This window comes from Emydura macquarii, unplaced genomic scaffold (genome assembly GCF_026122565.2).
Source record: "Emydura macquarii macquarii isolate MOO-44397 ecotype Brisbane River unplaced genomic scaffold, CSIRO-AGI_Emac_v2 contig_383, whole genome shotgun sequence".
NCBI classification, from domain to species: Eukaryota; Metazoa; Chordata; order Testudines; family Chelidae; genus Emydura; species Emydura macquarii.
This window is the reverse complement of record NW_027130520.1, coordinates 38505-61979: the sequence shown is the minus strand read 5'-3', so window position 1 is coordinate 61979 and position 23475 is coordinate 38505. Positions and strand designations below refer to the sequence as shown.

Below are 23475 nucleotides of genomic sequence, written 5' to 3'. Positions count from 1 at the left end.
ACTTTTGTGGCCTGTCTAGTGATAAGTAGGAAGGAAAGGTCAGGCCTTCACCAAGTTTCTCACTCCTGGAGGGCAGAGGAGTAGAGGGACTCCTCATAGCACACCTACCAGGAATCCCAGAGAGCAGGTAATGAGATGGGAGATAGCCTCTCCCTCATGCAGCTGTGTCCCAGATCTCCTCAAAGCTCCCTCTCTAGGGATCATTTTGAGGCTTTCTCTGTCTGTTACAGTCTCAGTGTTGACAACTGTTTCTTGTGATATTGGTGGTTTTTTTTTTTAAAAACTAAGATATTGCATGAGAATCCCTGCTTGCATTTAAAACCCAGTTATTTCTTAGGCCTCACAGGTGCAGAGAAGAGGCTTGAAGTGAGTGCCATCCTAATGGCACAGCAAAGGTTACAGCAGGGCCAGTGATGTATTGTTGGGGGGGTGGGAGAGGCCAGGCTCCTGGACGCTGGCCTGGGGGTGGGGCCGGCTGGGCCCTTCATGTCACCCAGGGGGTGGGGGCCGCAGGAGGCTCTGAGGAGTGGCTGGACAGAGCCCAGGGACAGGCAGGTGACAGAGACCTGTAGGTGACCAGGAGGAGCTCCCCCAGCCCCTGCTACCTCCTGGCAGGGGGCTGAGGTCATTCTGCCAGGGGGAGCTGGCGCCGGACTGACTGCGCTGTGGGAAGGGCAGATGCCACGGGACAGGTAAGAGTGTGTGGGTGTGAGGAGGCGTTGGCAGCAGGTAGGACCCCCCCCCCCCCCCACGGCTGCCTACTCTGGGGAGCGGCGCCATCTGGTGGGAGGCGGGGACCCCTCCTGCCCTGCACTGAGGGTGCGTGAGGCCTGGCAGGGGCCAGAAATGCAAGCATTGCCACGCTACGCCCCTGGCAGGGCAGGGCACAGACGAGGCAGCCTGCACTCAGTGGTGTCTGACACGTCTCACGGCATTGTGCCTAGTCGTGGTCTCTGCAGGCGGTGGGGTGGGCAGAACTGCCAGCTCCCCCTGCCTCGGGCGGGAAGACGTTGGGATGTCGCGATGTCAATCCCCAACTCAGCCCTTGGGAAGTCGCTGTGTCCTCAATCAACCCCCCAGCTGACCCCCCCCCCCCACACACACACCCCCCAGGCAGAGGCCCCAGCAGCCGCTTGGGACACAGCATTGTCATGGGGGGGGGGGTGGAGACACCCATCACACAGCCTAGCCCCCGCCCCTCAACCGCAGGCTGCTTCCCGCACCCCCCGTTCAGGAGCGGACGAGCAAACACCCGACGCCAGGGATGGAGGGGGGGGGGCGGCACCCGGCTGATGAAGGCGGGGGAGGAGAGGGGAGAGTAGGCTGATGGCGGGGCCGGGCCGGGCCGGGCAGGGACGTCGCCTGGCTCCTGGCGCTGGGGGGAAGAGGGGAGGCTAGTAGTGAGGGACTGATGCAGGGGGCGGTGCCTATTGCACACGTCCGGCCCCTTCCGGGATTCCTTGAACGACGCAGCAGTTAAACGGTTAACGAGAAGGCTCCGCCCCCTTCCGGAGTCTGACCCCGCCCCGCACGCGGGGGTTGTAGTCAAACAAAGTGCGAAGTCAGCTCGCTTCCCGGGGAGCTGCGCTCGTGGCGGCGGCTCGCTGTGGGCAGGTGCGGCGTAGGGCACGGGCGAAAGGCGGGCCGCGTTGTGCTGTGCTGTGGGTAAGGGTGATGGGGGTCCAAGGGCGGGGCGATGGTAGTAGGTGACAGACGTTGTCCTGTGCTGGACTCACTGCACCAGAGATGCTGAAAGTTTATGTCTAGCCCAGATGGTTAAAGGCGACCTGCGGAGGGGGTGAAGAGATTTGGCTGACTCCTGTCTGCCATGTACAAAAGCAGGTCTCTGTGATAGGTTGGTTGGTTTGTTTGTTTGTTAAGCTGTTCCCAGTCCCATCGATATACCAGTATAACTCCTCATCCTCTAAACTAACAAGCAGCGAACACTAATACTCAGAATAACCAGGGTGCTGATATATGTATGGCTACTGATTTAAGGGATCCTAGTTCACAACAGAAACCATGCGGCTGAGGTAATCTTTTAGTGGACTAGCCTCTGTTGGTGGAAGAGATGAGCTTTTGGGCTTCAGTGAGCTCTTCATCAGCTCCTGTTTACACTAGGAAATTGAATTGTTGCTATAAAACCTTTTTTTAGCAACAGTACTCCCTAAATTGCTAAGTATTAGTGCAGACTGGAGAATATCACTTAATACTTGATTAGGGGAAAATGTTACTTTTAAACTATTTTCAGTGGTGGTTAATGATTTCATTTAAAGGGCACTGTCATCTTGAAACTCACTCTAAGATCACTAAACTAGAAAGATTAAAGAATCACTTCTCTCCTCAGTTTGGTTATTTTGTATACTTGACAGCATTTGAGGGACAGTCCATTGCTAGTGTTGTCAGTTTTGCTATTTCTTTTGCATGACTATGCTGTCATTCTTATTGTGCATGCATGCAGGTGTTAATTGGTCACAGCAGAATTATTGCTGTTTGAGTTTGCTGCTGATGGTGTCTCTCTTTCCCTTGATCTTTGCACAAAGGCTAGGGTGGGGAAGGGAGGCAGTCAGCATCTGACAGGAGTAGGTACCCTTCCCCTTATGCACCACCAGAAATTCCTCCCCTCAAAATAAAACTCAGTAAAAATCTGAGGCAGACTTTCTTGGAGTGAGAGGTAGCAGATGCACCTTATAGGAACTAGAAGCATGATGGATACTGGTAAATTGAAGGAGTCCACAAGGGAGTTCCAGAGGGTTTCTCTCACCACATGAATCTGCTGGAGCTAAATTATGAAGGGAGTTGGTCATGAAATGTGGTGGTATTCTTTGTCCTGCTACTTGAACAGGGAGCAGGAGCAACAGCATCTTGGAGGGTGGGATGGGGGCAGTGGTAGTCCCTGGTTCTCTTATTGTAGCTGGAAATGGTGCCTCCTTCCCATCCTCTACTTGGCAACTGAGGAGTGGTCTTTGGACTGGAAGGGCAGTGGAAATCCCTGGCATTGTCCACTTTGTGGGAGTCTGGGCTGAATTGGGAGGAGCACATGGGTTAGTAATACCCCCCCATCCTGAAACAGGCTCCATTCATGAGAGCCAGGGACCCCTATGGCTGGTAGGTAATGGGGCAGTCCTTGACTGGCTAGATACGCTTCTGGGTATCTCTGAAGTATGTAGAATTCTTCACTACATTGTACAGACTAGAGAGCAGTTGTGATGGTGCTGGGGGAACACAGGGGGAGTGAACCTGAGCCTTTTTTTTTTTTTTTTTTTTTTTTTTTAAAGCTCTTGGATTCGCTTGCTCCTGCTCCCAAAGAGGTCTGTAAACAATACAGAAAAGAAGCGAATTTAAATATATACAGTGTATCAGGGTCACATTATTGAGGTGTTGTACTGTTAGAAAACAAACTTAAAAAAATTAGCCAACTTCAGAAAGGTCAAGTTGAGTGACCCTTTAAAGATGAACTGCAGTGTGTGTATATGTGTTTGTTTCAAAAACAAACTATGAATGGTATCTGCAAAGAGGAGGAAAATGATTGTGCTTTTCTTTGATTTTTTTGATGTAGAAAGATTGTTACTGATCTGCCTAACCTACAAATTATGCATGGTCTAGTAAAATAAATAGTGTTACCGTTGTGCTTTATCCTCTTCTGCCCCTCCCCCTCCAGTCCTATTTGTTTTATCCACCATTTGCATCTTGTCTTGAGCTAAGATTGTTATAGCCTCTGCCCCCAAAAGATTCTCTTACTATGGAACTGCAAGACTCTAACAAATGGAGTCCAATTTAGCTTGGGTCTGTAGGCACTATTGTAATATTACTAATTGCCTGAAAGGCTACAACTTATGGAGGGTGGCCTAGCTTTTTATTTTAGAAATATTAGAGGTGCAAAGTCTGGTGGTTGCAGGCTTTGCTTAAAAGTTTGTTGAACACTGATTTGTGGACTGTGAGATTGTTCAGACAGACTTTAAAAGAAGGATTTGGGTTGTGGAATCTTAAACAGAAATGCTCTTTCTCTTAAATGTTTCTCTGTATTTAGCTTAAATACCATGTAAATAAACATCCCTAAAGCTCTAAGCAGACTGAATAAAAATAAAATGCGTCCTCTCAGGTTTCACTTCCTTGTTCCTGGTATCCTAATCCTACCACTTCTCTAGTTGTCTTCCAGGGTAGACAAAACCTCCTTTCTGATCTCAAAGGGGAAAAAAAAGGTAGGAAAATAAAGTTAATATTCTTTTATAATCCTTTCAGATCTTAAATATACAATGTAAATAAACAATTGTTCAAAGTCTATTTTTTCTTTTTGCACGTAACCATTAGGATCTTTTAATTGATGGTCTTTGACAGTCAGACCAATAGTCAAGGTAGTAAATTACTAAATTGGTACCAAAATCTAAGTAGTCTTTACATTAATTTAAAAAACGTGAAACACTTTGACAATCTATTCTTCTTGTACTTGCCTGCTAATCTCTAAACTTTGGACTCCATAGTTGTCTTGGGATAGTCAAGATCAGTGCAAACACCTTCATGTTTCTCTTGAGAGTTAGTAGTGCATAATGTGCTGTGCTTTTGTGATAAGGGGAGGAAGAGAAGGATTTTAAATGACTGTTATGCTTCACTGTAACTTGCACTAATGTAATTACAGATTTGGGGACTTAAAACTTTTGAAGTTTAGAAATCTAGCACAACTAATGAAGTCATACCATTGTAATGGGGAGTATATAGCTAAATATGTACAAAAAGGATGGTTAACAAATCCTTGACATTTAGAATTTCCAGTGATTATTTGAAGTGGTATAACTATAATATTGTAAGTGATACTGGATCACACTTTTGGACGGCCTCCCTGCTTCCTATCCCTACTCCATTCCCTATCTAGCTTTAGTTTCTTTCCCGTTGTTCCAGCTACCTGATGGCTTCCTTTGGGTTTGCCTTACTACAACAGTCTTTCCTTGGGTTGCATAGTTCCTTGGAGACTACACATTTTTTTTTGTACAGTTTCAAATACTATATCAAGTTCCTTTTGTTACTCTGTTTCTCCAAAGGAAATGGCAAAAGTTCCACCAAACCATGAGATTCCCTGGGTTAAAGACAAAGTAGGGAATTTTAGAAGTTAATTACCACTGGTGCATTCATCAGTTCAGCTGCATTAATGGGAGCTTGGGAAGCCTTGCCCACCAAGGCTCTGGTAGCTTCCATCGTCTTTGCCATCCAGTTTGTGTATCTTTGCTATCTAGTTGAATTGTCATGGTGGCAAAGACACAAATCTAAATACACCATTGCACTGGTTTAACTAAAGGTGTGATATTAAAGTGATGCAACTTTGTGTGTAGGTAAGTCCTGAGCTAGAACATAATTGTAAAAATGTTTTAAGGTGGCTTATCAATTTTGTTAAGCTAACTTGATTGAAAACTACCTTCACCACCTGTTTTCTAGTCATGCCAACTGCAGTGAAAAAGGGGATGTGTTAAGGACACTAAGATGGCTAGATAAAACACAGCTTCTCTTTGGGTAGCTTTGTAAAGCAAAATCTTAGTTTTCTTTTGTCCAGCAGGGTCTACCATTGAGTCTAACACCAAAATTCCATGTTGGTTTTCAGTTTTGTCCAATTTTTGTAATATATGTAGTTCCCTGTTATCCAGCAGTGGAACAACTCTTGAATCATAGATTGGTCTTACTGAACACTTTCATATCAAATAGTTTTTTTTCCTTTTATCTCCCTACCAATGGAGTATTGTTTCTGAAACTTCTCAGTATTTTTGTCAAGGCTAGCTTTATAATTTTCCTTATTGGAGTTCTAGTAGGCTGTGAAACACTGGAGCACTTTTTCTAATGTTCAACCTAAATTTTCCTTAATTTGATCCCTGCTATTCTTAACTATTCTCCATGAACGAACTTCTTCATCTTTGCTGTTTATGTTCATGTTATATGTTCCATATCCATCTTTCCTATCCTGGTTATTTTTTAACCAAATTATATGTTTATGTCTCAATCTGTTATAGCTCAGTCCAGGCACCCCTCACCAGCATTTTATGTTGCTCTTTCAGATTTAACTTGTTTGTGTTTTTAGTTGTGTTGAGAATTGAACACCGAGAAAGAAGTTGTTGCATGTTTGCCTGATCTGTGATGTGATGTCACATACAGCTCAAAACTGCAGTGTTGTCCATTGTTGCCATCTTAATTTAACAAATACTATGTTGTGTGTGTGCTTCATCTTTTAGACTAAACAATCAAAATATCTTGAAATTAAATCTGCTGACTGAGCACATACACAAAAGTAGACCATGGGCAGTGAGTGGTAGAGGGGCATGGGATCTATCTTCAACAAATGCTCAGTAACTCCTTTTTACTCCTCTTTTATTAGCCCTGTCACTTCTTTGGGTCCATGATATTAGGAAAAATCTTGGGCAGAATCCTGGACCTTACAACCATTTGAGTAGTTCAGAAGTAACTCATTGCTTGAATTTTCACCTACCAGTAAATACATAAGATATCCCAAAAGATAGTTGTTGTTTGAAGTAATTAAAAAGGCAATTCTGGGATTTATGACTTGATTTATTATATGGAATTCTCATTCTGAAACTGATTGACTAGATATTTATTGTTCTTCAATCCAGGAACTGTTTTCCCAAGGTGTTTATAAACTATGCCCTTTATATTTTTGCATTATAATGCAGCGTGGTACAGTAAAGAAGCCAAAGAAGATTTTCCTGAAAAAGAAAGATATAATGTGGCACTCATGTCTGTAGCTAAATGCTTTATATGCACATATTTCTTTTTTAAAGTGTGGAGCCTCAAAATGTTAAAGACAATGGAAACTAAACAACTGATTGGTAAATCCCTTCAGCCGGCAAGACCTGTGCGCCACCTGTCTTTGCAGCATGGTGAGTAGCATGGTTAAAATTGGTTCATTTAACAAAGACTGACAGATCACCTTTAGGGAAACTTCAGGTTTATGTGCTGAATGTCTTGAATTCATTTCTGTTGAAGGCTTGTGGTTAAAAACTACCTATAGGAAACATAGAAACAGACATAGTGGGTCAGACCCAATGGTCCATCTAGCCTGGTATCCTGTCTTTTGACAGTGGCCAGGGCCAGATGCTTCAGAGAGAATGAACAGAACAGAGCAACTTATCGAGTGATCCATCCCGTCATCCAGTCACAGCTTCTGGAAACTTTTTGGCCTTTGCTTGCAGGTGTGCAAAACAATATTCTTAGAGCTCGAATGAGATCCTAAAACACAGGAAAGCCAGATGAAAACAGTCCAATCATAAATTGGACCAAGTTTGTTGAAAGGCTTGCAAACTTTTGTGAACTTGTTCTGAACCCAGTTTGTAATAATATCCAAAACTAGATGAATTCTTCTTGGAAGTGGCCTCTGTATATATTTATTTGTAGGGTGTACTTTTTGAATGAGGCAGAGTTCTGAAACCTTCTACAAAGCAGTACCTGTTTGGGGCTACTTGAGGGAAGTACTGGCCATTCATAGCCAATGAGGCCAACAAACAGCCCCCGACTGTCTTAGTTCCTCCTTTGTTGCAGCTAATTGCAGATGCAGGAACCTCTGGTGTTTTGATGACTGTCTTGCTAAACTGTTGTCTCTAATTCAGTTTTTTAGTAGTTTAATCTGCATCGTTACTTTTCCAGACTGACCTGAGCACAGCATCAGATATTTTCTATAGTGATTCCCCAGAGGGCTGGAGTTTAAGCAGTCTGTCTCTCTTGTCCCTGTCTTGTCTTGGAATCTGAGGTTCATATTCAATGATTGATGTGCCTTGATGAAGACCAAGCTAATGACTGATGCTTGGAATACTGATTTCCTCCTCCCCTCCCCCAACCACACCCTCCTTGGAAACTTAGTTAAGAAGGGTTGGAGCAGTTCTGCATAAATTCTATCTCAGCACAAATTGCTGTATGTGTGGTTTTTAACTGACTTCAGTTACTCAAGTGAAAACACCTGTGTGGACACTCTTAAATAGTATTAAATCTGTCTGATATCAATTTAACCGAAGTCAGTAGTAAGATTATAAACCAGGTTTAAACAGATCAAGATCGTCCATGCAAGGATTTGCACTGCTTTAACTAAAATCAGTTTAAAAATGCACTTTTAATACAGACAAGGCTTTGAGAGTCTGCTCTTCAGATCCAGATGAGGTCTTAGATCTGGTCAGGTCTCTAACAGACCCTAGCGGGCACCTACTCCTACATCCCTACCCATCTTTTTCATCCCTAAAATAGTATCTGAATTGCACATTAACCAGACCGTTGATCTCATGCCTTTCTTCCCAAAAACTTTCAAAGTGGCCTGTGCTCTGTCAAAAGAGCTTTAAGTTCCTATTCACATAGGACTAAGGCATTTAGGAATCTTCTAAATTATGTGTTGTTTATGGGGATTAGTGTGAGGGATGGCTTGATTTTTGACAGAGTCTCTGTCTAAATGGATTAGGTTATGTATTGTAACTTGTTACACTTCAGCTAAAGTTCCAGACCTGATGGAACTAAGGCTCACTCTGCTAAGACTAAGACACCATATATGGCTTGCCTTCACAATTTCTCAGTGTTGGAATCTGTTAAGAAATTGAGTTTTATACTGACTCTTGCTCAGCATTACGCTCCTAGGCTGGCATTAGAGGCTAATGCTTGCTTTTGGAGGTCAGTTCAACAGTCTGTCCAATTAGAACGCCTCAGCCTACCATCTTGGGGTTTGCACAGCTAGCTAACCTCCCACTCTGAGAATAGGCAGAGGACACCTTAAGGAAGGATTATCCTTCTTTGAGTGTTGCCACTGCATACTTAATATTACTCACCTGCCATTCTCCCTTCCCCGGATTTCTATTCCAAAGCATTAGTTTCTGAGGTTCAGGGGAAGGAACTGAGCTGGATGGGGAGAGGGAAATGTGGTGGGGGAGCATGGACTTTTCAGAGCTAAGTTTATATACGACATTTTTGTTATGTGAGAGTGTTTGTACAACTCCCCAGTAGGGGTTTCTGAAGCTTTGCATTGCCAGGGTGTGAATCTGCAGTTGTAGCACTTCCTGAAGAGTCTTTTCTATTATAGTAAGTAGCCTTTTCTTTATGGTCATTTAGAATTTCTCATTAAAGTTTTTTGCTTTTACTTCCCACAAGCAGTGTGGTAGAACGGTAAAGAACTTGTCTACAGTTGTGGCAGCATGTAGGCTTTGTGGGGCTGCAGTGAAAGGCTCCGGAAGGGAGAGGCAGTGGGGAAAAGTTCCGGCAGTGAGGAGGTAGCAGTGTAGATGGTGAGAGTCACTGTTTGGGTATACAGAGAGCTGTGTAGGGTGTATACACTAGGGTTCAGGTGTGCAGGGCATTCTACTTGCCTGAATGGTGCCTCTGTCTTTGCTGTTTTTTATTCCTATATTTGCTGGGAGTGCAGTGTCTGTACTCTTCACACCACCACAAGTGTAGACCTGCATACATTAACCCAGAGCTGTTGCTGTAAAAATGCCACAAATAATTGTGACCTACTTAGCAATCACTCTTGCTAGTGGCTGGATCATCAGCTGTTCTTGTTTACTGATAATGGTGCTGTTTAAGGAAGGGGAGGCAGGAAGTGTGTGTGCACAGAACCCCTGTGTGCACAAAAGCCCTGAACCCCACGCTTGGAGAAAGGACAGGTAAAAGATTCTTTGACTATAAAGACTTGTTCTGTTGCTTTCTCAAAGTCCAGCTTCTCCAGTGAAATAGAGTTGAGTTTAATTATTTGTCATCTCTTTTGGAAAAACTCAGCGTCCAACTACAGTATTTCTAATTCTTTGTCGTTGTAACTAAAAATGTCAGTTTTTTACATACAATTTGGAAATTGATATAACTGTAGATTAGCATAAAGAAATACAATTTAAAAATAGCTATTTTAGTGGGAAATGTTTCCCATTTGTGATGTGAGAATGAGAACATAATATTATCATTAAGACTCACACAGGCTGGGCGGAGGGACTGCTGAAATTGCGAAGTATTACAGCTGTTGCAGGATTGGGAAATAAATGCAGCAGTGCTACTGTGGATAGCAGCCAAATAACAGTTTAGAATCCACAGTGTTACGCTGTTAAGATCCTGCAAGAAATGGGACAATATCCCATGGTGCAATGTTATCAAAGTATTTGAGAAGTAATTGATAAACTATTTGTTTGTTTGTTCATTCCTTCATCATTGCCCTATGATGGTGTGTAAAGTTCTGGTGACAAATGTCGTATCAAAATATGTTCTGAATGGACTTTGTTTTTGCTTACTATTACTCTTGTTCCAGCAGCCTCAACAGTCACTTTCAACGTCGAAGCTGAATTTCCATGCAGCACTCCAGTATGTTTACATAGTGAAGTTAGCTGGGTAAGCATTTAAGTGAATAGAATCAAGTCACTGATGGCTAAATCTATAAATGCACGTGTCATGAAGTATCATAAATTGTCGGTTGATCCATCTGTTAAAGAAGTAGGTAGTCTTGCCAGCGAGAGATGTTCTTGAATTGCACACTAAGCAGTGTAGTCCTGGAAGTGTTCGTTTAGTTTGAGCTACAAAAATTCCCTAACAAATGTGCATTAAGACATGAAAGATGCATCTCCATAAATGACAATGTGGGATTGGAAATTTACCTCCGGTAGCTTGTTTTTATTTATTTATTTTTTTTTAATTTTTAAAAATTAGATGTAGGGAGCCAGTCACTAGCTTTTTTTTTTTTTTTTTTTTTTTCCTCCCCCCTCCCTGTTTTACCATGTTTTTTACTTACTAAGTGGTGGCAAGAATTTTTATATTCCCTTTTATGTGAAAATATATTCAACACATTTGAGGCAGCAAACTTTATAAAATTTGGATTAAAACTTTCCTCCAAATATGGTTCCTAAATGTTTTGTCAGACAAACTTTTGCTGTGCCTCCTGTGTTTAGAAGAGACTACAGTATGTATTAACTGGAGAATTGCGTTTTCAGCTCATTTTGAGGGCCAGATTAGAAAGATCAGCAAAATGTGCTTGTTCTTTGTATTCTTAACCTCTGTTTTGTTTTGACTGTCTGCTATTTCAATACTAATTCACACTGCCTGCTAACTCAAGCAATGACCGTGAACACCATATCATCAAACTTTGTATTAAAATAGATGTAAAAACACATCTTTTAGGAATAAAAAAATATGCTTTTTCTAAAACTCGCTGTTGCTGTCTGTGTCTCTTGGAACACTTCATGTCTCCAATCTTACGTGGCACCCACCACTGGTGTTGCGAATGCCCCAGAAAGATTTCAGAGATAAATCAGTGACTTCTTCAAGAATCTCATCTATACGCAGTAATGTTGGAGCTGTGCCAGTTGTGAATTATAGTAACAAAGTTGGCCAGGGTGGACATTGTCTCAGTTTCATATGTGCAATCCTGCCTTTCAAACTATGCCTATTGTATTTTCCTGAGGTCTCCGTAGGTGTTACTGACTGAACAATGATTAGAAGAAGCCAGTTTTCTCTTAAATGTGTTGGCTGTGAAGAACTAGCAGGAAGTGTACTGTAGGGGGAAGGAACCACCCCCCCCCACCCCCACCCCCCCAATAAACCCACCTTACTGACAAGGAAACATATTCCACAATTACACAGTGTTGTGGGTTGTCCATGACCTTCATAACCATAAAAGCGAACTTGACTCTTCTGTATTGAAACTAATCACTGCAGTTTTACTTGAAACAATATAGCTTTGTTTTTTTTGCCGATCATTTTAGTTCATCAGAAGGAAATTCCAGGGTTTGATGATGCATTTTTGGGAATGTTTATGAAATTTGAATAAATTACATGTTCTTCTTTCCTTGTTTTAGTGGCATATGGCTACTGGAATGCAGGTCTTAAATCAAACTATGATACCTAGTCAACCAGAGTGGCAAGAGCCTGAAATTAAAAAAAGTAAGCTTTGTTTGTATGTAGATCAATGTTTGAATTGCCTGCTTCCAACGTGTGAGTGAAAATATGAACTTGGAAAAATTACATAGTCTTGTTCCAGATATCTGTCATTGCTTAGAGGTAATGCTTTCCTCCCATATGTGGATTGGGGTATGTGAAGGAGCCAGTCTTTGGAACCTTGCTACTTTGTTGTAAAGTAGTATGTTAAACTTAAACTCTGTTAATGTTGTCTGACCTTGTGCATAACTACAAGAAAACTCCACTGAGAGGCACGTTTGGGTTTTAGGGCTCATATGGTATAGACATTGATATAGCTGCACTGGTGTAAAACTCTAGTGTTGATGTTCCACAGCAGTGCAATAGCTGACTAGCATAGATGTGGCATGTTTGCACTAATGAGGCTATATTAGTGTAGCCATAACAGTAAAAAAAACAAAATCTCAGTGTAAAGAAACCCTAAGCAGAGCTGTCAATATTTGTGCAGCTTCATGTATTACACGTGTGCCAACTAGCTCATGACACTTGTGTGTTTGCAAAGTTGCATATAAGTTCATCTCTTAAGTTCATGTGATTATTTTAATGCTGGTTAAAGGCACCAGCTTGATACTCTGAGGACTACATTCACAAGGGCTAAGTGTACTACGCATACTGCCCTGAGAGCATGTCTGAACACTGATCTACCTGTTACCGTTAAGGGAAATTTCTCCAGATCAGTCTCCATGGCTAGTTCTGGGCCTTTCTGCACATTCTGCTAGTTAGTGCAAACTTATGAGAGGGGAGTTTGTGGTGTAAGATCTGGAACTGAGATCCACCAAATTCATTTTGAATAAGAACCCTGAAACTTCCGTTTTTAGCATTAACTTTCAATCCCAGCTGAACTGTGTCAGATTCAAACTGGTGATCTATGCATGAAATACTTTGTAGTACACTAGCAATGACCGGAAGTAGCTAGTCCTTCAATAACTGCTCTTTTAAGAGTAGGTGTATATTGCATGTGCACACAAGTGCAACCTTTTCATTAAAAAAAACTTTTAGAAAAGTCAGGCACTCAAAAGCTGGGAAATGTCAACGTTTAGGCTGCTTTGCAAACATCCCTGTTTAACCAATAACTTTATAGTAATCTGTGTATAACCCTGTGTTTGCAGAAAGAATTAAATACAGCAGAGATTTTCTCTTAAAGCTTTCAAGTGTTTCACTCTCTCAAAAGAAGCCAGAATTTCTTCCTGATCATCCTATTGTACTTGAAAAACCAGTAAGTGTATTCTTGCAATTTAAACCAAGCAATGAAAAAGCAGTCTTGCAGGTTGCCAACTGTCAGAGTTGATTGAGGAAAGATTAACTTTTTAAAAATCTGTTTGCAGAGGTACATGGTGTGGTTATAACATTATTACTGTAGCAGCTAGAGCAGGGGTGTCAAACTCGCTCGAGGTCACGGGCCGAAATCACAGACCCTGTACTTTGAAGGGGCCATACAATACTCTCCGCCAAATATTTCAGGCACTCTGCCCATTTTCGGCGGCGCAGCATCAGTAGTTTTCGGCACTACCGTTTCGCTGTGGGGACACTGACATTGCCACTTTAAGAGATTTCTGGGAGGGATACCCGCCGCCGAAAAACTGGGGACGACTTTCCCTTTTCGGTGGCAGGATTCTGGAGGGGAAGGTGTTGCCGCTTTAAGACTCTGGCCCCACAAATCGCTTAAAGGGCCGTATGTTTGACACCCCTGATCTAGAGTCTTATAATGGCAAATGCTGTACAAACACAAACAAACATCTCTGCCTTCAAAAAGATCCATACTTGTGAATTTACACTTGTAGGCGTGCGTGGACGTCCCTCCTAATCAGTCTCCGCGGGAGGCCATGCCCCTTGCTGGTGCATCAATGAGGCAAGCTCAAAAAAGGGAGAAATTAGCTGCCTCTGAGGCCCTGGCCCTCTAAACAGGACAGGGCTATAAGCAAGGAAAGGTGGCTCGGGCCCTCAGACGTGGCTGAGCTGGCAATAGTCTTGGGGCTCAGGCCCTCAGGCTGGGTTGGGGCACCAAAAGGTCTAGAGCTCTGACCCACTGGCAGGGCAGAGCCATCAAGCAGTCATGGGGCCTTGTGGCAGGGCAGAGCCAGCAAGCTGGCTTTCTGGCCTACAGTGGGATGGCTGCCACCCCACAGATGCAGTTGGCAGTGGGGGGTAGTGGAACCTGGGCCCATCCTACTTCACTGGGTCCCAGTCCAGGGCCTTAATGGTGGCAGACGGTTCCGTCCGCAGGGATCCAGTCGAAACGCACTGACTGACTTTTAGGCAATAACATAACTGGATTATAGTCTGGTTGCCCTGGGCTACTTCCTACGCACCTTATGTGGGATACATGGGTGTCTGAGTTGTCCTCTGGGTCCTCAGTGCCATAATGCTCAGGCTCAAGCTTCAGCGGTGTCAGAGACATGTCCTTGGCCTCCGGCAGTGCCCACTCAACTGAGCTTCTGGGCTCTCCCTTTATACTTCCTGTCCTACCCCTCTGCTTCTGTCATGGTGGGCTGTGGCTGTTCTGTCTCCACCCACCAAGGGGCGTGTAGAGTGCTTTCCCTGTTACACTCCGAGGGAGTTCACGCCCCCTTGTTACAGTGCTCTGAGCATGAATTTGCAAAGCCCTAAAGTTTTGTTAAGTGCCAACAATGCATAATAACTACAGTGCTCCGTAGTGCTTTCAGCTATAAGTTCCTTTGTTGCCTCTTAACAATGGCTGAGCTTTTAACCTTATTGAAATTTACTGTGCTTGGTTTCTTAGCCATGTTGCTTCAGTTTTCCTTCTTAATAACTGTAGAATATATCTTCAGTTTGGTGTGGAATCCTTTAGCTATTCTCTTCTTGCGGTTGGCAACTTTTACTTTTACTTTTACTTTTTTTTTTTTTTTTTTTTTTTTTTTTTTTTTTAAATAATCTGCATGACCCAAGTTTGATCTAAAAGTGTTGTGATTGGGGGATTTCTCAGCTCCCAAATGCTCAAATATTTTTCTGTGGTAATTATTTACTTGTATCGAATATTTCTCTCTCCATTTTTGGCAAGGAACAAACTTTCCCTTTCAAATACTTTCTCCACTGTGACAGGGTCAGATCAGAGGGCTACTGGAGAGTGCTAGAAGGTCAATATATCAGCCCCAGGATCAGCAGGTCCCTTCTCCCCTGGTAGCTGAGCAGGGATTGGCTCCAGGTGTATTAATTCACTTGGAGTAACCCCTGCTCAGCTATCAGGGGAAAATGGACCTGCTGATCCTGTGGCTGATGTATCAGTCTTCTAGCACTCTTTGGGTTGTTGCACTCTTGTTGACCCTGTCACATCACTTATAGGCAATGAATTGGTCATGTTTGTGTGGGATATCCATAACTGTCATGGCTGTTGGATCTACATACATAGATCCAAGGCCATTTGAATCCAGGGCTTAAGAACCCAAAATCTCTCCTGGTTTCCTCAGATACGTTGTGCAAATCTCACCTTAAACTGGTATAAATGTCATTCAAGTAGAAAGTCTCGTACAAATCAGGATAGACCATCTTTGTCGAGGTGTCCAACACCTTTAAATAATAATAGCAATACCTAGCTCTGATAGAACTTTTTAAAGTGCCTTAATATTCTACTGTTGGAGTGTGGAGCAAGTACTCATTGTATTTGCATTATGTCCATGCTCTGTGCTGTGCTCTGATGGTCAGTATTCCTGCATAAATTTAGCCCATTCTGTGCCTGTTGGGGAAGAAGCGGATAGTGAGCAGGACATCAAGCAGTGCCACTTGACACGAGGAATTGGGGAACTCTTGGATGCCAAATGAGCTTGTGCTCCCTAAATAATGCTGTGGCCATTCTAATTAAGAAACCATCCAGTACTATATATAATGGGATATTTTTGAAGAACCTGGAAATGGCTTCCCTTGTAGTTCAGATTCAAGTACCAATCATCATCTTCCAGTCAGCAAAGAACATGTGGCAACTTCTGCATACTGCCAAGACACAGACTGATAAACTACAGGATAAACCCAAGCTCTTAATACTGGCTTCTTGGAGTTTTTTTGTGATATTTGGTGACAGAGGCTTCTATAACTGGGATGAAACTTCTCCGGACACAGTTGAACATCACCTGATCATATAGTTCTTGATTTGCTTCTAGGAAAACCTGTCTGCAATGCCATACTGAGAGCTTTCATTTTTGTGAGAACATAAATTCAAGTTGTAGAAGATGGCCTGCATATCTGCATCTTTTACCCCTGGTTATTTTTAAGAGATTTTTCTCTATATCGAGACAACTCAGCATGAAGCTAGTACTGCCTTTATTAATGTGACAGTGAGATCAGTTGCAACCAGACACATTTGTGTATGAGCCCTTACCTGGAGGTGCATTAGAATCTTGTGGTTCTGTCCATGGGATGTTGTGTTAGTGAACTGAGTTTTGCCAATATCACTCCAGAATCAGGGCACTTCTGTCAACAAGCCTAGGATCCCTCTTCCTGCTAATGTCTCTAGAGAATAAAGTTTGTGAAGCTTGTTTGTAATCAGATATAAAAATTCTGTCCAATTGCTTGAAATGAGTTTTTCCCAGAACTGTACAGCAGGCTGTGTTCTGCAAGAATATTCTCCATTCACTTCCAAGCTTCTTACGAGTACTGTAGTCCTGGCCAACTGATGGGGGGGGTCCCTCTCTTTTTGTGAACTCAGATCTTTCACATGGACACTTTTCTGGTGGTGGTGACTCCAGCTGTTTACCATAGTGACGATTTAAACAACATTCCTCAAGGATAAAAGTGTTATGGAGAAATCTTTACATTTCTTCAAAGGTTATAGGACTCTCTTTTATTTTACTTGGTTCACATGCCTATCTCCATGAGATCCACTTGGAATTTTTCTTTTGAAATCAGTGTCCAGTGGGCTGGGCTTTTTATTCAAGAGAACAATGTCTAAATGGCTCCCTGCATTTCTTATTGCTACAACCTAATAGGCTGCAACTTCACTGCCTATCTAATCAGAAGGAAATGCCTGGTTCTGCAACTGCACCAGAAGCAGACTAGAGGTTGGAGGCTTGTAGAACAGTGGTGAGTTCCATAAAAAGAAGGGGGTTACAAATCAACTTTATTTTGGCTTGCATATGCTGAACACATCTTGAAGGCCCTTTGTATTGTTTGTAATCTGAAGTAGTCGGTGTAGTTCTTCATTTTCATTTGAAATAAGAGTACTTAAATCTTAGAGACTCCTGCAAAGTGATAGAAACCTTTACCTACCACTTTCTCAGTATGTTAATCTAGGATGAAGGGTTGCACAACTGATTAAGAGAGCTTTAAAATAGGAATTTGGGGGAGATGGTTGGGAAATGCAAAGGTAATCTCTATGCCTGATTTTTAGCATTGGGAGGGAGGAAAATGAAGTAAGAAAGGATACAACAGTGGTTAGGAGAAAGGACATTAAGAGGAAGGGTAGTATAGATACTAGTCTGATAGGCGATGCAGTAGTAGAAAGACACTGCCAAATTGGGTAAGGAATGTGAGAGAAGCCAAACAGCAAAAATTAAGATGTTTGTATACCAATGCGAGGAGCCTGGGTAACAAAATGGAGGAACTAGAACTACTGGTGCAGGAAGTGAAACCAGATATTATAGGGATAGTAGAAACATGGTGGAATAGTAGTCATGACTGGAGTACAGGTATGGAAGGGTATGTGCTGTTTAGGAAAGATAGAAATAAAGGCAAAGGTGGTGGAGTGGCATTGTATATTAATGATGAGGTAGACTGTAAAGAAATTAGAAGTGATGGAATGGATGAGACAATCAGTCTGGGCAAAAATCACGTTGGGGAAGAAAGCTACTAGCACTCCGCTGAGGTAGTGCTTGGGGTGTGCTACAGACCACTGGGATCTAATTTGGATATTGATAGAGATCTCTTTAATGTTTTTAAAGAAATAAATACTACTGGGAATTGTTTGATTATGGAAGACTTTAACTTCCCAGATACAGACTGGAGGACAAGTGTTGTTAATAATAACAGGGCCCAGATTTTCCTGGATGTGATATCTGATGGATTCCTTCACCAAACAGTTGCTGAACCAACAAGAGGGGGTGCCATTTTCTATTTGTTGTTGGTGAATAGTGAGGACATCATAGTTTCTGCAACTATCTGAAGCTTGCATCGCAAGGAAGGAGAAAAAATTCATTGGCAAGAGTTGTAGACCATGCTTGATGAGTAAGCATCTCAGACAAGTGATTAAGAGAAAACAGAAAGCCTTTAAGGAGTGGAAGACGGGAGGGAATCAGCAAGGAACGCTATCTCTTGGAGGTCAGAACATGGAAAGGATAGCGTGAGAAATGCCAAAAGCCAAGTAGAGTTGACCCTTGCAAAAAAAATTAAAACCAATAGTAAAAGGTTCTATAGCTATATAAATAAGAAAAAAAAACAAAGAAAGAAATGGGACTGCTAAGCATGGAAGATAGGGTGGAGGTTCAGGATAATCTAGGCATGCCTGAATATCTAAACAAGTACTTTGCCTCAGTTTTAATTAGGCCAATGAAGACCTTGGGGATAATGGCAGGATGGCTAATAGTAATGAGGATCTGTAGGTAGAAATTACCACATCTGAGGTAGAAACCAAATGAACAGTTTAATGGGACTAAATCGGGGGCTCCGGATAATCTCCATTCAAGAATATTAAAGGAACTGGTACATGAAATTGCATGCCCATTAGGAAGAATTTTTAATGAATCTGTAAACTCAAGGACTGTATCATATGACTGGAGAATTGCTAACAAGGTTCCTATTTTTAAGAAAGGGCGGGAAAAGGTGATCTGGGTAACTACAGGACTGTTAGTTTGACCTCAGTGGTATGCAAGGTAATGGAAAAAATTTTGAAAGATAAAGTAGTTAAGGACATCAAGATTAACGGTAATTGAGACAAAATATAACATGGTTTTACAAAAGATAGATCATACCAGACCAACCTGATCTCCTTCTTTGAGAAGATAATAGATTTTTTAGACAGAGAATGCAGTGGATCTAATTTACCTAGATTTCAGTAAAGAATTTGATACGGTTCCACATGGGGAATTACTACTTAAATTGGAAAAGATGAGCATTACTATGAAAATTTGAAAGGTGAATAAGGAACTGGTTAAAGGGGAGACTACAGTGGGTCATGCTGAAAAGTGAAGTGTCAGGTTGGAGGGAGTTCCTCAGGGATTGGTCTTGGGACCAATCTTATTTAACCTTTTTATTCCTAACCTTGGCACAAAAAGTGGGAATGTGCTAATAAAGTTTGCGGATGATGCAAAGTTGGGCGGTATTACCAATACAGAGAAAGACCAGGATATCGTACAGGAAGATCTGGATGACCTTGTAAACTGGAGTAATAGAAATAGGATGAAATTTAATAGTGGAAAGTGCAAGATCATGCATTTACGGACTAGTAACAAGAATTTTTGCTATAAACTGGGGACGCATCAGTTGGAAGTGACAGAGGAGGGAGAAGTACCTGGGCATATTGGTTGATCACAGGATGACTATGAGCTGCCAGTGTGATGTGGCCATGAAAAAAGTTAATGCAGTTCTAGGATGCATGAGGTGAGGTATTTCCAGTAGAGGTAGGAAGGTGTTAATACCATTATTCAAGGAGCTGAGACCTCCTCTGTTAATACTGTGTGCAGTGCTGCTCTCCCATGTTTAAGAAAGATGAATTCAAACAGGAATAGGTGCAGAGAAGGGCTATTGGGATGATCCACAGAATGGAAAACCTGCCTTATGAGAAGAGACTCAAAAGCTTGGTTTGTTTAGCCTAACCAAAAGAAGGCTGAGGGGAGATATGATTGCTCTGTATAAATACATGAGAGGAATAAATACCAGGGAGGGAGAGGAATTATTTAAGTTCAGTGCCAATGTGGACACAAGAACTAATGGATATAAACTGGCCATCAGGAAGTTTAGACTTGAAATTAGATGCAGGTTTCTAATCATCAGAGGAGTGAAGTTTTGGAATAGCCTTCCAAAGGGATCGGGGGGGGGGGAGGGGCTAAAAACCTAGCTGGCTTCAAAACTGAGCTTAATAAATTTATGGAGGGAATGGTATGATGGGACAGCCTAATTTGGCAGTTGACTGATCTTTGACTTTTAGCGGTAAATATGTCCAATTTCTTTTGATGGGATGTTAGATGGGGTGGATTCTGAGTTACTACAGAGAATTCTTTCCCGGGTGTGTGTCTGATGAGTTTTGCCCACATACTCAGCATTTAGTAGATCACCATATTTGGGGTCGGGAATGAATTTTCTCTCAGGGCAGATTGGCAGAGGCCCTGGGGTTTTTTCACCTTTCTCTGTAGCATAGGGCATGGATCACTTGCTGGTGGATTTTCTGTACCTTGAAGTCTTTAAACCATGATTTAATAACTCAATCAGAGGTTGAGCCTATTATAGGAGTGGGTGGGTGAGTTTCTGTGGCCTGCGTTGTGCAGGAGGTAAGACTAGATGATCATAATGGTCCCTTCTGACCTTAAAGTCTGAGTATATATCCACTACCATTCTTGTATGGGCAAGTACCAGTTTTAACATACAGATAAATAGCTGTGAGTGTTTTCTGATTTTGTTCCACGTTAGAAACCAATAGGGACATTACAGACCATTATTAGTGGAGATGTTAGACAGCTTAGCCTAAAATGAATGGCCTCTCTTGTCAATGATAGCAGCTGTCTCGAGTGTAAATGCTTATAGCATGTGACCGAAGGTTTTTGCTCTACTTCAACAGGAGATTTTATGAAACTTTTCAAGGGTAGTGGTGATGTATATGCCAGTCTTTCAGTGGTGATGTCATGACTTCACGCATTTGCCAGTTGTGCTGCAGATATTCTTTCTTCCTTCTGCAAAGTCCATTTCAGTAAGATAGTACTTCACAAGCTGACTTTTAAAGTTTGGCTTTTACCTTGATTGGCCTGATGCCCTCTGAATCTAACTTGTTTTTTTTGTCTACCACTGATACATAAAACCACAAGAAATGTTTCCAAATGAGTTGCTGTATTTCAAAATCAGGTGTGAACTTTCAGGGTCACTCAGCTTGATTAGTTAGAGACCTATTGGCAGTATTAGCTAGGTCACAAGTTTTCTATGATTGTCCTAGGTGTGCAGCTATGTGGAATTTTCTGTCTGGCTGCTATGCCAATGCCAAGATCCTAGTTCAGTTTCAGTATTAACCATTCTCTGTAGTGAACCCAATTCTTATGTTCCTTTTCCTTGCCATTCATTTCCAAGACTATCCCCTGTATTCTCAGTTGTGATGTTATCTTATTCGTTTTATAAATCACTGTTACTACTATCGCTGTTGTTAGTCCCTCTTTATAATAGTATCTTGCTGTCTGTATTGGTTGTAAGTTTTACTCAGTCCTCTATTTCTGGAGGTTTGCCTGGAGCACCTTTAGTCTGTGGATTTATTTCAGCATACTGTCTTTGAGAACTATTTACTGATAGAATTTTTTTTTGATCAAAACAGATCTATTTGTTCCACCATTTACTGGCTTTCATACCTCAGTTATGGGTGGTAAGCACCTTCTGAGGTAGCTGTTGAGCAGCAATTTGGAAATGTTCTAAATATAAGATCCTCAAGTGTAGCTGAATACTAGTCTAAATTTTCAAGTGACTACTAATATTTGGGTCTCCATCTTGATGTATTTTAAGAGATCTTTATTTTCAGAGGGTGAGCACTTAGTATTTCCTGAAAATTGAGTCCCATTAAGGTAACTCAGATTGGTGTACAATCCCAGATTGCTTTTAAAAATTTAGGTCACAAATTGAGGCATTTAATTAACCTGTAATTCTTGTTGTAATGTCTTACAACCTTACATGATTATTATACATATCTCGTGAATACTTTGTTACCGTTCAGTGAGATTTAACTTGCTATGTGTAGTGTAAATATTTCAATGACATTTCTAACTTTGAAGTAATTTTTTGGGTCTGTTTGTCTTACAGGAAAACAAAACTTTTTTATTGCCTTATGCAAGAAATGACAGGTCCTTTTGAAGATAAGAAATCCATCTTTTGGACAGCTACAACTGGAGTGGATTAAGGGCCAGATTTTTAAAGGTATTTAGGTGCCTTAAGATGCAGAATTTAGTGGAATTTAGAAGCACTTAGGTGCCTAAACACTTTTAAAAAATTAAATAAATAAATATTGGTCATTAGTCAAGAATGTCAGTAGAATGTAAACAAATTACAATGATGTAAATTTGGTTCTTTAATTATCAAAAGCAAGTATTTTCAACACTGACAAATTTTGGTTCTCTGAATCAATTTTAACATTTGTCTAAACACCAACTTTAAACCAGTATTTCTGACTCAGATTTTGTTTGCGATATTCAGATTTTCATTAGCTGTAATAATGGAACAGAAACACAAGTTGTAGTAATTCTCAAACATGACTTAGGTGTATGTAAGTATATTATTTCTTGTATTTTAAAATTTACTTTGATTGCTTTTCAATAATTCACACTGATGCTCAGTGACTTCTTGCATTCTATGGCTACACACCTAGTTTCTTTCAAGATGTTTAATATCTTGACATTTTTGGTTTCATTGAAAGGCAGAACAGTTTCCATAAAACTAGAATAGCCACCCTAACAATTGTTGGCTATACAGGGAGCTATCTATAGGGCAGTGGACTTCAGGAATTGTGATACTAACTAGAATCATCCAATGGTACTGATTTTTCCAAAGTGGAAATTGGAAGTGGTGACAGAGTGAAAAATTGCAAGAATCAGACAAAGCTATTATGGGGAAGTGCATACTAGTGCAGCATGAGAGTCTTGTAGCTGCTTCCTTAAATAAGGATTACATAATGAAAAGAAGTCTCAAAAAGCCTTTTAATAATGTACAATATTGTTTATATAAGCAAATATAGCTCTCTAAATTGACTAACTTCAAGAATAATACAAAAGCTATTTTTATATTGGTGTAACTACTTGTAATAGCTTCTGTACTCAGAACTGCAATAAGGCTGAAATTAATCCTTTTACTCCTGAACTTGGACTTTTCCTAGTGTTATTTTTTTTCTAGCAAAGGATATATTTAAAACAGAAATTGAACCAGAGGAAGGGTTAGATAGTAAGAGCAATAATACTAAACATTTGCAAAGTTACATTTTGTAAAGATGTGATTAGCTTCTCAGTTGTCTTAATCTTTCCTAAAATATGCAGAATAAGGTTGCCAAACAAGTCCTGGATTTTCTCTTGGTGTTTTTCATGTTTGTTTCTGTACACACAGCATCTGTTTCAGATAATCATTGTAATTCTTTAATGTTCCTTGTGTATGTTGATTAAAAATAGTTTTGCAAATGAAATCTGTTTATACACTTATCTTTGAAACACACAATGTATCAATTTGAAACCCTTAAACTTACAAAAGACTGAAATTAGTTCAGTTATAATTGGGGGATAGAGGTATGTTCTTTCCAGTAGCAACCCTACAACTAATGCTGAAGGATATTCCAGTTTTACACTCATCCCTTCTGTCTCAAACTCTCTTAGGACTGAGATTCCTTAAATATTTTGTTGCCAATTCTGAATTAGTGATTGGCTATATCATTAGTAATAGGAAATA

The 23475-nt window shown here is 41.3% G+C and overlaps 1 protein-coding gene across 7 annotated transcripts in view; it reads left to right on the top strand.

Moving 5' to 3' along the window:
- The first annotated feature begins 1526 nt into the window (after window positions 1-1526).
- CUNH8orf88 (chromosome unknown C8orf88 homolog) overlaps window positions 1527-23475 on the top strand; it is a 37154-nt gene continuing 15205 nt past the window's right edge. For 2 of the 7 annotated variants that reach the window (XR_010917662.1, XR_010917664.1), the window contains exons 1-6: window positions 1612-1665; window positions 6777-6875; window positions 10259-10338; window positions 11799-11883; window positions 13026-13132; window positions 21850-21963. Coding sequence is in view for 5 of the 7 variants with exons in the window: in XM_067536210.1 (XP_067392311.1) it covers window positions 6791-6875; window positions 10259-10338; window positions 11799-11883; window positions 13026-13132; window positions 21850-21900 (408 nt within the window). In the remaining 2 variants the exon portion in view is untranslated. Of the gene's footprint in view, window positions 1666-4148; window positions 4203-6776; window positions 6876-10258; window positions 10339-11798; window positions 11884-13025; window positions 13133-21849; window positions 23215-23475 lie in introns of those variants that run through there. The other 5 variants (XM_067536210.1, XM_067536226.1, XM_067536200.1 and 2 more) reach the window with 5 other exon arrangements.